This window comes from Capra hircus, chromosome 6 (assembly GCF_001704415.2).
Source record: "Capra hircus breed San Clemente chromosome 6, ASM170441v1, whole genome shotgun sequence".
Taxonomy (NCBI): domain Eukaryota; kingdom Metazoa; phylum Chordata; class Mammalia; order Artiodactyla; family Bovidae; genus Capra; species Capra hircus.
Genome location: NC_030813.1, coordinates 67362293 through 67374643, shown reverse-complemented (window position 1 = coordinate 67374643; position 12351 = coordinate 67362293). Strand labels below are relative to the sequence as shown.

Genomic DNA, 12351 nt, shown 5'->3' with positions numbered 1-12351 from the left:
GTGGGTGCATTGTTTGGCAATCCTTCTTGTCTTCCAGGTGTCTTAATGTGGGAAGTATTCACTGAAGGCAGAATGCCCTTTGAGAAAAACACCAACTATGAAGTGGTAACCATGGTTACCCGTGGCCACCGACTGCACCAGCCAAAGTTGGCCTCCAGATATGTATACGAGGTGATGCTGAGATGTTGGCAGGAGGTATTACATTTTTGGGGTGCTTTCTTCCTCAGTCTCTAAAGCATTCAGGGATCTGGGCTTGGTAGATTTTAATTTAATGTGTGGTCATTATAGCCTAGTGCATGCTTTACATGATTTCAGACTCTTAAGTAGGAAGCTGCTCTTCTCAACTCGGTCTGAGTAACAGGAAGAAGATGTGAAGATGAGGAAAACACTAATAATAAGATAGTCAGTTCAGGCTGCCCCTTCCCTCCCAAGTGGGCATCCTGCCGTGGTTGCCTGAGTTGGGGACTCTGGGAACAAACCTGGAGAAGTAGCTCTTCTTTCAGTGGCCCTCTTGTGTTATTGAAATATATACTCTTTCGCCAGAGAGGATTTCTTTCTCCAAGCCTCAAATTCCTCAGGTCTCTTTACTCGTAGTCTTTGGAAGCTTTCCTTCTCCATGTGTTGAAATGTTACCTCATAGAAGAGACTGGCTTCCCTAGTGGCTCAGTGGTGAAGAATCTCCCTGCTAATGCAGGAGACGTGGGTTTGATCCCTGGGTCGGGAAGATCCCTTAGAGAAGGAGATGAGAACCCACTCTAGTGTTCTTGCCTGAAGAATCCCATGGAGAGAAGCCTGGCAGGCTACAGTCCATGGGGTCACAAGAGTCGGACCTGACTGACAGTTAAACAACAACGACGACAGAGGAGATTAGACACGAAAGTGACTTTTGGAAGAAAGTCGCTTCAGTCGTGTCCGACTCTGTGCGACCCCATAGACGGCAGCCCACCAGTCTCCCCCGACCCTGGGATGCTCCAGGCAAGAACATTGGAGTGGGTTGCCATTTCCTCCTCCAATGCATGAAAGTGAAAAGTGAAAGTGAAGTCGCTCAGTCGTGTCCGACTCCTAGCAACCCCATGGACGGCAGCCCACCAGGCTCCTCCGTCCATGGGATTTTCCAGGCAAGAGTACTGGAGTGGGGTGCCATTGCCTTCTCCAACAGTGACATTAGTTCACAAGTATTACGTGATAGGCACTGTGCTAAGTGCTTTTGATTAGTCCTCAAAGTAACCCTGTGAAGTTTGGATACATTGACCACGGTGTGGATGGGGATACCATGTTAATGCCTGCCCAAGGCCACTTTGCCGTAGAGAAGCAGAGTCCTGTCCAACTCCAAAGCCCATGCCCTCAGTCACTTGCTATCATTTGCCTCCTAAGAGCATTGATTGGGATGGGAAGAGGCCTTCTGGCCAAGAAGTGGCGCTGGCCAAGAGGGGATAGTGTGAGCAAAGATCGGGTGGTGGCACTGGACGTAGTGTGTGTACACAAGTGTGGAGACTGTTCTGCTTGAGCATAGAGCCCAGATGAGGGTTTTGTGGGAAATAAAACTGGGTAGCAAGGCCATGGGGGTGGGACAGGTCACAGAGGGCACTGCAGGGTAGCAGGACTTGATTTTACAGGTAGTTGGGATCTCTACTAGGTTCTTGAGTTGGATGCAAAAGCTGTGGGGCAGAAAGATTAGTGTAGCAGCAACACACGCAGGATCAGTGAGACCTGATGGAGAGGTATGTGTGCTCCGGTCCAGAAGCAAAGAGTCCCTCACTCTGGTACGCTGTGCCGTCTGAGTTTGAGCAGTGAAAACTCATTTTGGGGATGAGTTCTGGAACCCACAGCTTCTCTTTGATTTTGAATTACAGAAACCGGAGGGAAGGCCTTCCTTTGAAGATTTGCTGCGCACGATAGATGAACTAGTCGAATGTGGAGAAGCTTTTGGAAGATGAGTGGTGCTATGACCGACAGCTTCCAGATTCCAAAGCACAAGGATGAAATGGCACTTTGTGGCAGACTCTTAATTTATTTAGCACTTGGACGGGTAGATTGTTTTACTTACAAAGTGGAAACACCTGACGCATTTGCTTCATGACCAGCCATAGCTCTGTGACTGAATCTTCTGGATTAATGGAAATGCTGGCTTAGACAGAGTGGTTAAAAGCACCCACTTTTATTCATTCCACAGTGCTAGAGTGCCCACTGTGGGCCAGGCACTGTACCCAGGCCCCCAGAGTCAGTCCATTTCTGGGGTGTACATGGGGTCATGTCCGCTGGTATCAGTGGAAGGCCAGGGTAGTTGGGAGGAGGAAGGGCATCAGAGCTGCAGTCCAGCCACCCATCTGCCCCGTGATTTCTCAAAAATCTGGGCCAGGGTGTTGTCTAGAATGTGGGTTCTGGATGGATCAGTACCCATCTTAGGTTTTGAAACATCTGTTTTCAAGATTGCCATTAGTATTTCATTAAAACATATTTGTATGCTGTACATATTATAAATATATATAATATATAAAGTTATATATTTATAAGAAACATGAGTTGTCTTTTTTTAATTTAATTTTTATTGGGATATAGCTGATTTCATGAGTTGTCGTTTAATTGAAACATTTAATGCTGTAATACATGAGCCAGCCTTCTTAGGACATGGATTGTCTTAATTCCTTTTCCCCCAGTGATAAAACATTCCCTACTGAAGAGGAATGTCTGGACCCTTCTATTGCTTGTGCCTGTTCCTTACTTGAGTAGCCATGTTTGGGGTGCCTGTCCAGTTTAAGCCCCCAGCAGGGTTTGTGTTGGGCTAAGTGGTCCTGTCCATGGTATCCACAGCTAATTGAAGTTGGATGGAAAATTGAACTGGGTTTCACTGATGGCTCAGATGGTAAAGAATCTGCCTGCAATGCAGGAGACCTGGGTTCGATCCCTGGGTTGGGAAGATCCCCTGGAGAAGGAGACGGCAACCCACTCCAGTATTCTTGCCTGGAGAATTCCATGGACAGAGGGCCCTGGAGGGCTGTTGTCCTTGGGATCACAAAGAGTTGAAAGGTCCTGTCCATGAAATCCACAGCTAATTAGAGTTGTATGGAGAATTGAACTCAGCCATTCAGTTAGTCTCTGTGTCTGAAACTGTGTCCCTGGACATACATGCTGTGAGTGGAGGTGTACTCTGGAGCAGAAGGATCAGTGATGATCAGCACAATGCCTGTCCCCACTGCCTGCAAGATGCAGGAGCAAGCCAAGTTCTGGCAGAATCCAGGAAACAGCCAGGAATAATGGAGAGCATGGTGTACCAAGCTGTCTCCCAGATGGTTTTCAGGAGGCCTGCTTGGACTTGAGTTCCTGTGTCAGAGAAATTTTCTATTATAGCTTCATAGTAGACCCTGTGATTGAGGTTATTTGAGTGGGTTTTTGCCCGTTATAATTTCTGACCAAGATACCATCTGAATTAGAACCTCATTTCATGAGCCCAGGGAAAAGAAACACAGTCTCTATCATGAAAGCAAAGGCCATGTATTGCTTCACACAGGATTGTTGGTTTTGAAGCCATAGAAAGCCCAGGAGGACACAGGGGCTTTCTTCAGGAATTCATCTGCTCCAGGGGCCCTGGTCTTGACCCTGTTCTGTGCAGCACTGTGTGAACACTTCTTATGTAGCATTCACACAGTAGTTCTTATGTGAAGAAGCTACTTAATGCCCGGCAGCGAGTTGTCTTGACCAGCAACATCCTATAGAACCTCCCCCAGGAATAGCTGCAGAGGCTAAACCACAGTGTTGCCAAAGAAACAGCTCACAGGAGGGCAATGCTGGGTTTAGGAGTATACCTGTCTGGTTCCCTAAGCAAGTAACAGGTCAGAAGATGAGCCCATGGCCTCAGAATAGCACAAATACTGTTCCCTAGCTACCTGTTTCCTCTAGGACTCCCTGTTGATCTTGGGACATCAAAAAGGCACCTCTGTGGTTCGTATGTTTGAAGCACTAAAATGTCTTACTCATTTATGCAGGGCCCAAAGAAACCTGTGTACTGTAAGACTCGGGTTTCAAAGGATTTATTATGGCTCTTGCTTCCAAGAACGAGCTGAGGCCTCCATGTTTAATTTTTTTTTTCAAACTACACACTCAAGACCACTTCCTTTACCATCCTGCAAGTCTCATGAACAAGGGTGGAGCTGCTTCTATCACATGCCAGCTTGTAGGACACATGCCAGCTTGTTGGGACCCAGACAGCATGTCTTCTACCTGTGACTTCTCATTTCCCCCTTTACTCTGAGGATCTAGAGGCAAGAGCAGGCAAAGTCAAGGTGAGTTGACCCATCTACCCTCTTTTGTTGATGGCACTGACTTGAATACTGCAGTGGTGGTACTGTGTGCTGTGTGTGCTAAGTCACTCAGTCGTGTCTGACTCTGCAACCCCATGGACTGCAGCCCACCAGGCTCCTCTGTTCATAGGGATCCTCCAGGCAAGAATACTGGAGTGGGTTGCCATGCCCTCCTCCAGGGGATCTTCCCAACCGAGGGATCAAACCCAGCTCTCGCAGTGGTACTGCTGCTGCTGCTGCTGCTAAGTTGCTTCAGTCGGGTCTGACTCTGTACGACTCCATAGATGGCAGCCCACCAGGCTCCCCCGTCCCTGGGATTTTCCAGGCAAGAACACTGGAGTGGGTTGCCATTTCCTTCTCCAATGCAGGAAAGTGAAAAGTGAAAGTGAAGTTGCTCAGTCGTGTCCGACTCTTCGCAACCCCATGGACTGCAGCCTACCAGACTCCTCCATCCATGGGATTTTCCAGGCAGGAGTACTGGAGTGGAGTGCCATTACCTTCTCCACGCAGTGGTGCTAGAACCATTTAACTGAAAAAGTGCTTAAATGGTTAGAAAAAATTATACATGTTGTATGTAGGGAAAGTTTGAAGGAGCACAAGCTGTGGCTGGCTTCTCTGAGCAGCACCTTCATATGACCCTGGAGAATCATCTTTCCAGTCTGTTCAGTTCAGCTGCCTTCCATCCTTCCCTGTTCCCTGCCTAATGGAAAAAAGTAAAACATTTGTCCTGAGCCTTGCCACAGTCTGTTTCTTGCCTTCCTCCTCATCTTCCTGTTTAACTGTACCCCCATCACAACAACATATGCACATGTTAACTGTAGCTCATTCAGGGAGTTGGCTGTGCACAAGCTGTAGCCTGCCTTACAATCATTTTCACGCTTTTTTCCTTCCTTCCTTCCTCGCCTTGACGACTCCTGCGCCTCCCAGCCACATCCCGTGTTTCCCGTTTGACCTTGAGGAGCTGCATTGAAAGTGCTAGGTGGTTTTGATGAAAAAGGAGAAGCTATAGCCCTTGCCTAACAGTTGATGAATACTTTTGATGGGAAAGCAAGATTTGGCTACATTTGGAAACATCCTAAAAAATCTTTAAATCGTTCACTAGAACGTTTTGAAAAAGTTTTTTTTTTTAAATATATATATAAAGCCCTAGCTGCAGCAAAAGAAGTAGAAATAGAAGAATCTGCCCAGAATATGTAAAGAGATCTTAATTTATAAAGCAGGAAATAGGAAGGGCCATGTGAATTTGCGATGTCTTCAGCGCACTTGTTCCCTTTAGTTTACTTACTTTTTGTTTATTTTTCAGTGGGATAAAGTGAAACTCCTAAGTGCATTTTTATCATTGATAATGTTGCCTGGGGATGGGTTGATTTTCCCTCCTCCCCACGGAATAAATTTTCTTCTGATGGTGCTGAAAAGTGTTAGTACTGAGCCGGAGGACAGAACATTCTAGACGTGGTACTTCAAAACTGACAGTTTAGTTCTGTTTCTACCATGAACTGTGCCCCTTATCCCATCTGTGCCTCCATTTCCTCTTCTGTTCAGAGACAGAAGTTTGCATTCATGCTCTTTTTTAAGGTCCCTTTTACCCAAACCTTGTGACTTCTTGAAATGGTCTTTGGTGGGGTCACCCACACAGTCGGGAAGGAGGAGCAAACAGCAGCTACCCTCAGATCTGGATGGAGATTATTCAGCTTTCTCTTATATAGGCCATCAGGTTGTCATTCACACACTTCGCTGAGGTTTTTAGAACAGGGAAATAGGTGGGGTTAACTCTGCCCGTGAGAAACACCCTCGGTGAGCTATGATTTCAGTTAAAAGATGTGTTTTTGTGACAGGAGCATCGCTGGAGACCAGAAGGCTGTATGCTCCCCGCATAAGGCAGCATGATCCTTTCCACTTGTGAGTAAGATGGCTCGGGCCTTTGTCTTCAGGGCTTGTTCTGGGCTTGGTTCTCACTCTTGAATTCCAGAAATTATGATCTTTGGAAGATAATTTCCCCAGACGTTGTGACAGGGTTTTGTTTGTTATTTGACAAGCATGGTGATGATGTCATTTTAGAAAATATTCAGCCTTAAGAACACAAAAAACCCCCCAAATTTCTGTGTGTAGAAATGTGATCAGTTTGAAAAGTATTTGTGTTAGAATATTTAGTGTAGAGAACTGAGGGCAGACGTCTAGGATACCAAGTTCTAGTTCAGGATTTGCTGCCACCTTTGGGGGTCACCTTTGGCAACTTCTTTATGTGCAGTCCCCATCTGTACAGCAGGGACCCTCTTTTTGCCTACCTCCCAACACAGTATAATAGAAAACAAGAAATTAAAATGACAGGTTCTTCATGAACTTAATTTTGGAATTGATTTGGAGGACTATTCAGTCCCATGTACAAGTTTTGGAAATGCATATTAATTTACCTTGAAGACTCAGAGAGACTTGTTATGCAAGAAATTAAAAATTGGGAAGAAAAACACTGATTTGAATACTGGATGAGTATGAAAACTATGCTCAGTAACATCAGAATAAAGCAGTCAAGGCCAGCTGACAACAGTTTTTGCACTTCTGAGTTTTTAAGTGGCATTAGGAAAAATTGTTTGCAATTTTTAAAATGTCATGGGTTTAAATTAAATCACCTCATAGGACTCAATAAGATTTGTAAAAAAAAAAAAAAAAAAAAATTGTCCAGGCTATCCCGCATGTACTTACCTGAACTATAACTTACTGTCAGGATCCACACATAAAGATGGATGCCTGTTACCAGACTTACAGGCAAAGCAGAGTGAAGCGCTAAGAGCTAAGAAGCAGTAACCCGTGTCCCCACCTCCCCCAGCAACAGGACAAAGAGGAGCAGTGACTTAATAAGAACCTTTTATTAAAAGCCATGTGGGCATCTGTTCTTCATGTCTCCTGAGATCAGAACTAGAGAAAAGGCTGTAAATAACAGGAAGGATTCAGTTATATATAAAATAAACAGTGAGGGTTGAGACAACGATTAGATTGCCCAAAGGACTGAATAAGAGGTTGCCTATTGGTGGGGATATTTTGAGGATCATTCTGTCTGGTCTGGAAGGGCATAGGTTTGATGAACTATCACTGTCCTTTCCAGCTTCTGATAATTTGATTGCATGGTGAGAATCACCAATTTATTTATTCCAACAAAGTGCACTTAGATGTGACTCTGTTTCCTCCTGGGTGAAACAAATGAGTGTTTACTGCCAATGAGAGAAAACTGAGGGGTGCCCCAGGGTGTGTTAGTACCAACTGAAACCATATTTCTTAGTGTTTGCTGGGCCACAGTCATTTGAGAAACACATTGGTTGTTTTAAGGGTTGTCATAGAAGTCTGGCCTCCTAGGCTGCTGCTGTGGGACAGGAGAAGGTGGAAGGTGAGTGTTCATCATACAGACTGGTGGGCAGAGCCTGAGGGAGGTGCCAGGGCCCTGCTCCAGTGAGGGTGAGTTTGTGAAACAACAACTAACGGCTGCTTTGAGGACAGTCCCAGCCCAGGGGATTATTTAGGGCGCAGGGACCAGGGAGAAATGTTGGGGGCTCGTAAAGCTGACTACCGCCCTCCCTTCTACCTCATCATCACCTTATTCCTCGTTTCTTTCCAGTTTATAGAGAAGAAGGAAAAGTAATCTTTGAGTGCTTCTTAAGTCTTAGTGTGTCCAAAGTGTGCCCGGGATACTGTTAAAAGGTAGTTTTCTGGACTCATAATTTGATCAGGGGTGGGGGTGGCGAGGTAAGGACCCCGTGATCACGCTACCTTTCCTGGGCCTCTGATTTCAAAGCCCCTCTTATTCCTTCTTGTTCCTCCTTGGGCCACCTGATGGAAAGAGCTGACTCACTGGAAAAGACCCTGATGCTGGGAAAGATTGAAGGCAGGAGGAGAAGGGGGCGACAGAGGAGAATGAGTTGGTTAAACAGCAGCATCGAGTCAATGGACGTGAGTTTGAGCAAATTCCAGGAGACAGTGAAGGACAGGGAAGCCTGGCGTGCTGCAGTCCATGGGGTCACAAGGAGTCAGACGTGACTGAGCGAACAACAACTGAACAAACAAAAACTGAAAAACAACAACATTCCTCGTATTTGAGTCCCACACGAACCCCTTTAAATTAATATTCTGTTATTTCTTTTCCAGTTAATACGAAGATAAGGAGGGTGGCTGCATAGGCATCTCTAAGGTGGCCCACACCCTTGCATGATCTCTCTTCTCTAGTATGAATGGAGTATGGTAGCTGGGCTGGATAGAGTGCTCCTGGGAGATGAGCTTGCAGCAGACTAGCTTCTGTCTTAGCGCTCTCAGACTTCCTGTCTTTTGGAAAGCCCACTGCCATGCTGTGAGCCTTCTTGGACAGCCTATGGAGAATCCCCATCCCCATGAGCCATGCCACCAAAGCCAGCAACAGCCGTGTGAGTGAACTTGAAGGCAGATTCTCCAACTTAACCCAACTCCCCTTTACCACAATGTCACGAGCTTCGTGACCTTTACAGCTTGATTCAGAGGCACCCAGCAAAGCTGTGCCTGGACTCCCGACCCACAGAAACTGTGAGATGGTTTCTGCCTCTAGGTTTGGCATCCAACAATGAGTAGCTAAATCAGCGGCAAAACCTAGGACAGCCATGGACCTAAAGAAGACTTGGCCAGTTTGCCTCAGGCTGGAGTCGGTCCTCTTTCTGAAAAATAGGCTCAGTGTTAATCTGGACACTAGAATACATGTCTTTCATTTTCTTTCTAAATCATTTCATTTTTATCCTCTCACAGCTGCATAAAAGCAATAATGCCCATAGCAGCCACTGTCTGGCACCGGGTTTGTGAGGTTTCCATGCTTTTTTGTGTGTGACCAGCAGATGCCTTGCTGCGCAGTGAAGCCCACTGACCAGCATCTGTCTCCTCCCTGCCTTTGGAGAGCGTGGCCAAGTGCTGGCTGCCAGCGGGTCTGGTGGCCACCAAGCTGGCTAGATGTCTGGGTGTGATGTCCATGAGCTGTTTGTGCACTTGGAGGTCACAGACCACAACCTCCTAGGAAACACCACTCTGAGACCTGGTGATGGAGGAGTTGTGTGCAGAATGCTTGCAAAGTCCTCTTCATGCTATCCCAGAACTGAGGAGGAATGAAGTTCTTTCCTGGAGCAAACAAGGGCTTCTGGAGCTGGAATGTTTGATATCCGGGGCTTTGCTGGCTAAAGCTGTGAATGGATGGGCTGTCAGTCTTCAGGGAGACTCCGCCTTTTCCTTCAGCATCTTTGCTCCCAGGACACCATTTCCCCTAGTGCCCAGTGCCCCATGCAGCTCCCCGAGCTTCCAGAGTCCCCTTGCCCTTTCCCTCACACAGCAGCTCCTCAGGCCCAGCCAGGCCAGCACTGCGCTTGTCCTCCACCCAGAGTATCAGATACTGTCCCATGAGCTAGCTGCCTGTTTTCTATTATGAACCAACGAATCCCTTAGTGGAGTAACTTGAAGCTTTAACAGACAGGATAATGTCCAAAAACCAGTTTGAGATCTAATACAGAGTCACTGACTTATTTTGTCAATACATTTAAAAGACACTAACATCTCTGATGACTTATTTTTAGAAGAATGGAAACACACTGTTTCTTAATTCTGTGAAAGGAGTGTCCTTTTAATATCAGAAGAGGCGCACACACATAACAAGGAAAATGTAAGGTTTCAAATACATAGAGCATAAACTCAGAATCGAGGATATCTTTTAAATGTTTTAAAATTTAAATTTTACTTTATATTGGAGTATAGTTGATTTACAGTGTGTTAGTTTCAGGTATACAGCAAAATGATTCAGTTATATATCAACCATTTGTCAGACTTTCTTCCCATATAGATTTTTACAGAATATTCAGTAAAAGTTCTCTGTGCTATTTATATACAGTAGGCTCCTGTTGATTATCTATTTTATATATAGTAGTATGTATATGTGTATCCAAAACTCCTAATTTATCATGCCCTCACCTTTCCCCTTTGGTGACCATAAGTTTGTATCGAGGATAATGTTTTAAACTGAGTACATATTTCTCTGAAAAACTCAGTGTGTTTCTCTCCCTCTCGTTTCCTCCCTCTCTTCCCCTTTCCCTCTCTTTCTATTTTCTTTTCTGTCTTTCCCTCATTGATGTGGATTCTTCGTTCAGTGAACAGAAAGCCTTTTTGCGGTGCCTGCTCAGAGGTAGAAATCCAAGCTACAAAAAAGCTAGCTATGTGTCACACCTCCCAGATGATGTGGGGTTAAGTTCACGAAAATGTATCTGTCTTCAAAAGTCCCTTAATAGATCTGGAGTGGACTGTTAGTCGCTCAGTTGTGTCTGACTCTTTGCAAACCCACAGGCTGTAGCCCACCAGACTCCTCTGTCCAAGGAATTCTCCGGGCAAGAATACTGGAGTGGGTTGCCATTTCCTTCTGCAGAGGATCTTTCCTACCCAGGGATCAAACCCAGGTCTCCTGCATTGTAGGCAGATTCTTTACTGTCTGACCTACTGGGAAGTCCCAGAAATAGATCTAGTGGTGGAAGTTTACTGCAGTCATGAAGACGTGTGCCCTTTCTGTGAATTTCTGGGGTAAAAAAAAGATGGTTCTTACAGTGGACTTAGGAGGATCAGCTCCAATAGCCCAGAGACCTTTTTCCAAAGCCAAAGTTTCCCAGACTTTGCCATTCCTGGAATTCTTCAGCTGTGAGTGCAGCTGCCCTAGAATTCCTGGTCCTAAAACCACAACCTGGATTGTGTGGGCTGAGCCACTAGCCTAGTCTTTGGCTCGAGGCAGCTCTTGAAACGACCCAGTTATTCACGTTTTCGAATTAATCCCCAGCCATCTATTACTGCTGCTGCTGCTGCTAAGTCTCTTCAGTCGTGTCCGACTCTGTGCGACCCCATAGACTGCAGCCCACCAGGCTCCCCCATCCCTGGGATTCTCCAGGCAAGAATACTGGAGTGGGTTGCCATTTCCTTCTCCAATGCGTGAAAGTGAAAAGTGAAAGTGAAGTCGCTCAGTCGTGTCCGACTTTGTGACCCCATGGACTGCAGCCTACCAGGCTCCTCCGTCCATGGGATTTTCCAGGCAAGAGTACTGGAGTGGGGTGCCATTGCCTTTTCCAGCCATATATTTCTAGCAAAGTTGTTATAAGCAACCAGCCAGTTGTTATAAGCAAACTCAGGAGGAATGAGTTTCACTTGGCGCACTGATTCAAAACGAAACTCTGCCATCGGAAACGCCCGGGGATGAACGTGAGGTTATACACATACAAACCTGAAAACATTAGAAACGCTCCAGCTTTGCTTCCCAGACAGCAGTGGCCCAACAGCTACTGTGCTTGGGTTCATCTTCGGGACGGAGAGCCTCCGGGAGATGTTGTGAGAAGTGGTGCTTCTCCCATTTGCTCCCTTCTAGCGCCCCCTGGTGGAAAACCGTCCCCAAACCGAGCCCTGCCGTAGTCATGTGCGCAAGGCCAGAGGTGGAAAGGAGACGCGCGGATGGGAGAAGAGGGCAAGCCTTCACAGCAAAGAACGAGAATATCAAATAAAATGAGAAGCCCAACTCCCTTATCCATGAGAGACGTGCCAGTTCCTAAAGGTCACAGAGATTAGGCCGGGATGTGATGCCCTTTTCCTGATTTGCTGGTACAAGATAGATAATTAAAGACATTTGCTGGGGAATAAGAAGCAGATGAAAAGAACAGCGCAGATGTAAGCCTGGGAGAGAGGAAGCTCTGATTACTTCCAGCGATAATCCTCAACCCTGAGTATAACCTTCCAGCAGGCAAATAGTCATTGTCTGTCTCTGGGGCGTTTTAGACAGTCTCTGGCAAAGGCCAGGTATGCATGAATTTCTGCCTAAATCGGAAATTTTACAAAGGCGCAAAAAGGCTTTCTCTTTGCAGGTTACTGAGAAAAAATTCAAAGAATAGCTTCTGTAATCATCGTGGGCATGTGGCAGTGACTTTGTTTACTCATTCACCTGGACGACCTGTGATGCTGTAAATAGCAAATGACCATGAATCCAACAATCATTGTCATTTACTTTGGCATGAATCAACACTTCAGTCTGTAAACA

At 46.0% G+C, this 12351-nt stretch overlaps 2 protein-coding genes across 6 annotated transcripts in view; both read left to right on the top strand.

The window, feature by feature from the left end:
* The window catches only part of TEC (tec protein tyrosine kinase), a 155439-nt gene extending 152922 nt beyond the window's left edge, over positions 1 to 2517 (top strand). For 4 of the 5 annotated variants that reach the window (XM_018049428.1, XM_018049429.1, XM_005681594.3 and 1 more), the window contains exons 17-18: positions 38 to 195; positions 1854 to 2517. In XM_018049428.1, the coding sequence (XP_017904917.1) occupies positions 38 to 195; positions 1854 to 1937 (242 nt within the window). In that variant the 3' untranslated portion in view covers positions 1938 to 2517. The remainder of the gene's footprint in view (positions 1 to 37; positions 196 to 1853) is intronic. The other variant, XM_018049427.1, reaches the window with a different exon arrangement.
* Positions 4083 to 12351, top strand: part of TXK (TXK tyrosine kinase) — a 62940-nt gene continuing 54671 nt past the window's right edge. Inside the window, exons 1-2 of the mRNA XM_005681590.3 lie at positions 4083 to 4280; positions 6134 to 6197. Of these exons, the coding sequence (XP_005681647.1) occupies positions 6182 to 6197 (16 nt within the window). The 5' untranslated portion in view covers positions 4083 to 4280; positions 6134 to 6181. The remainder of the gene's footprint in view (positions 4281 to 6133; positions 6198 to 12351) is intronic.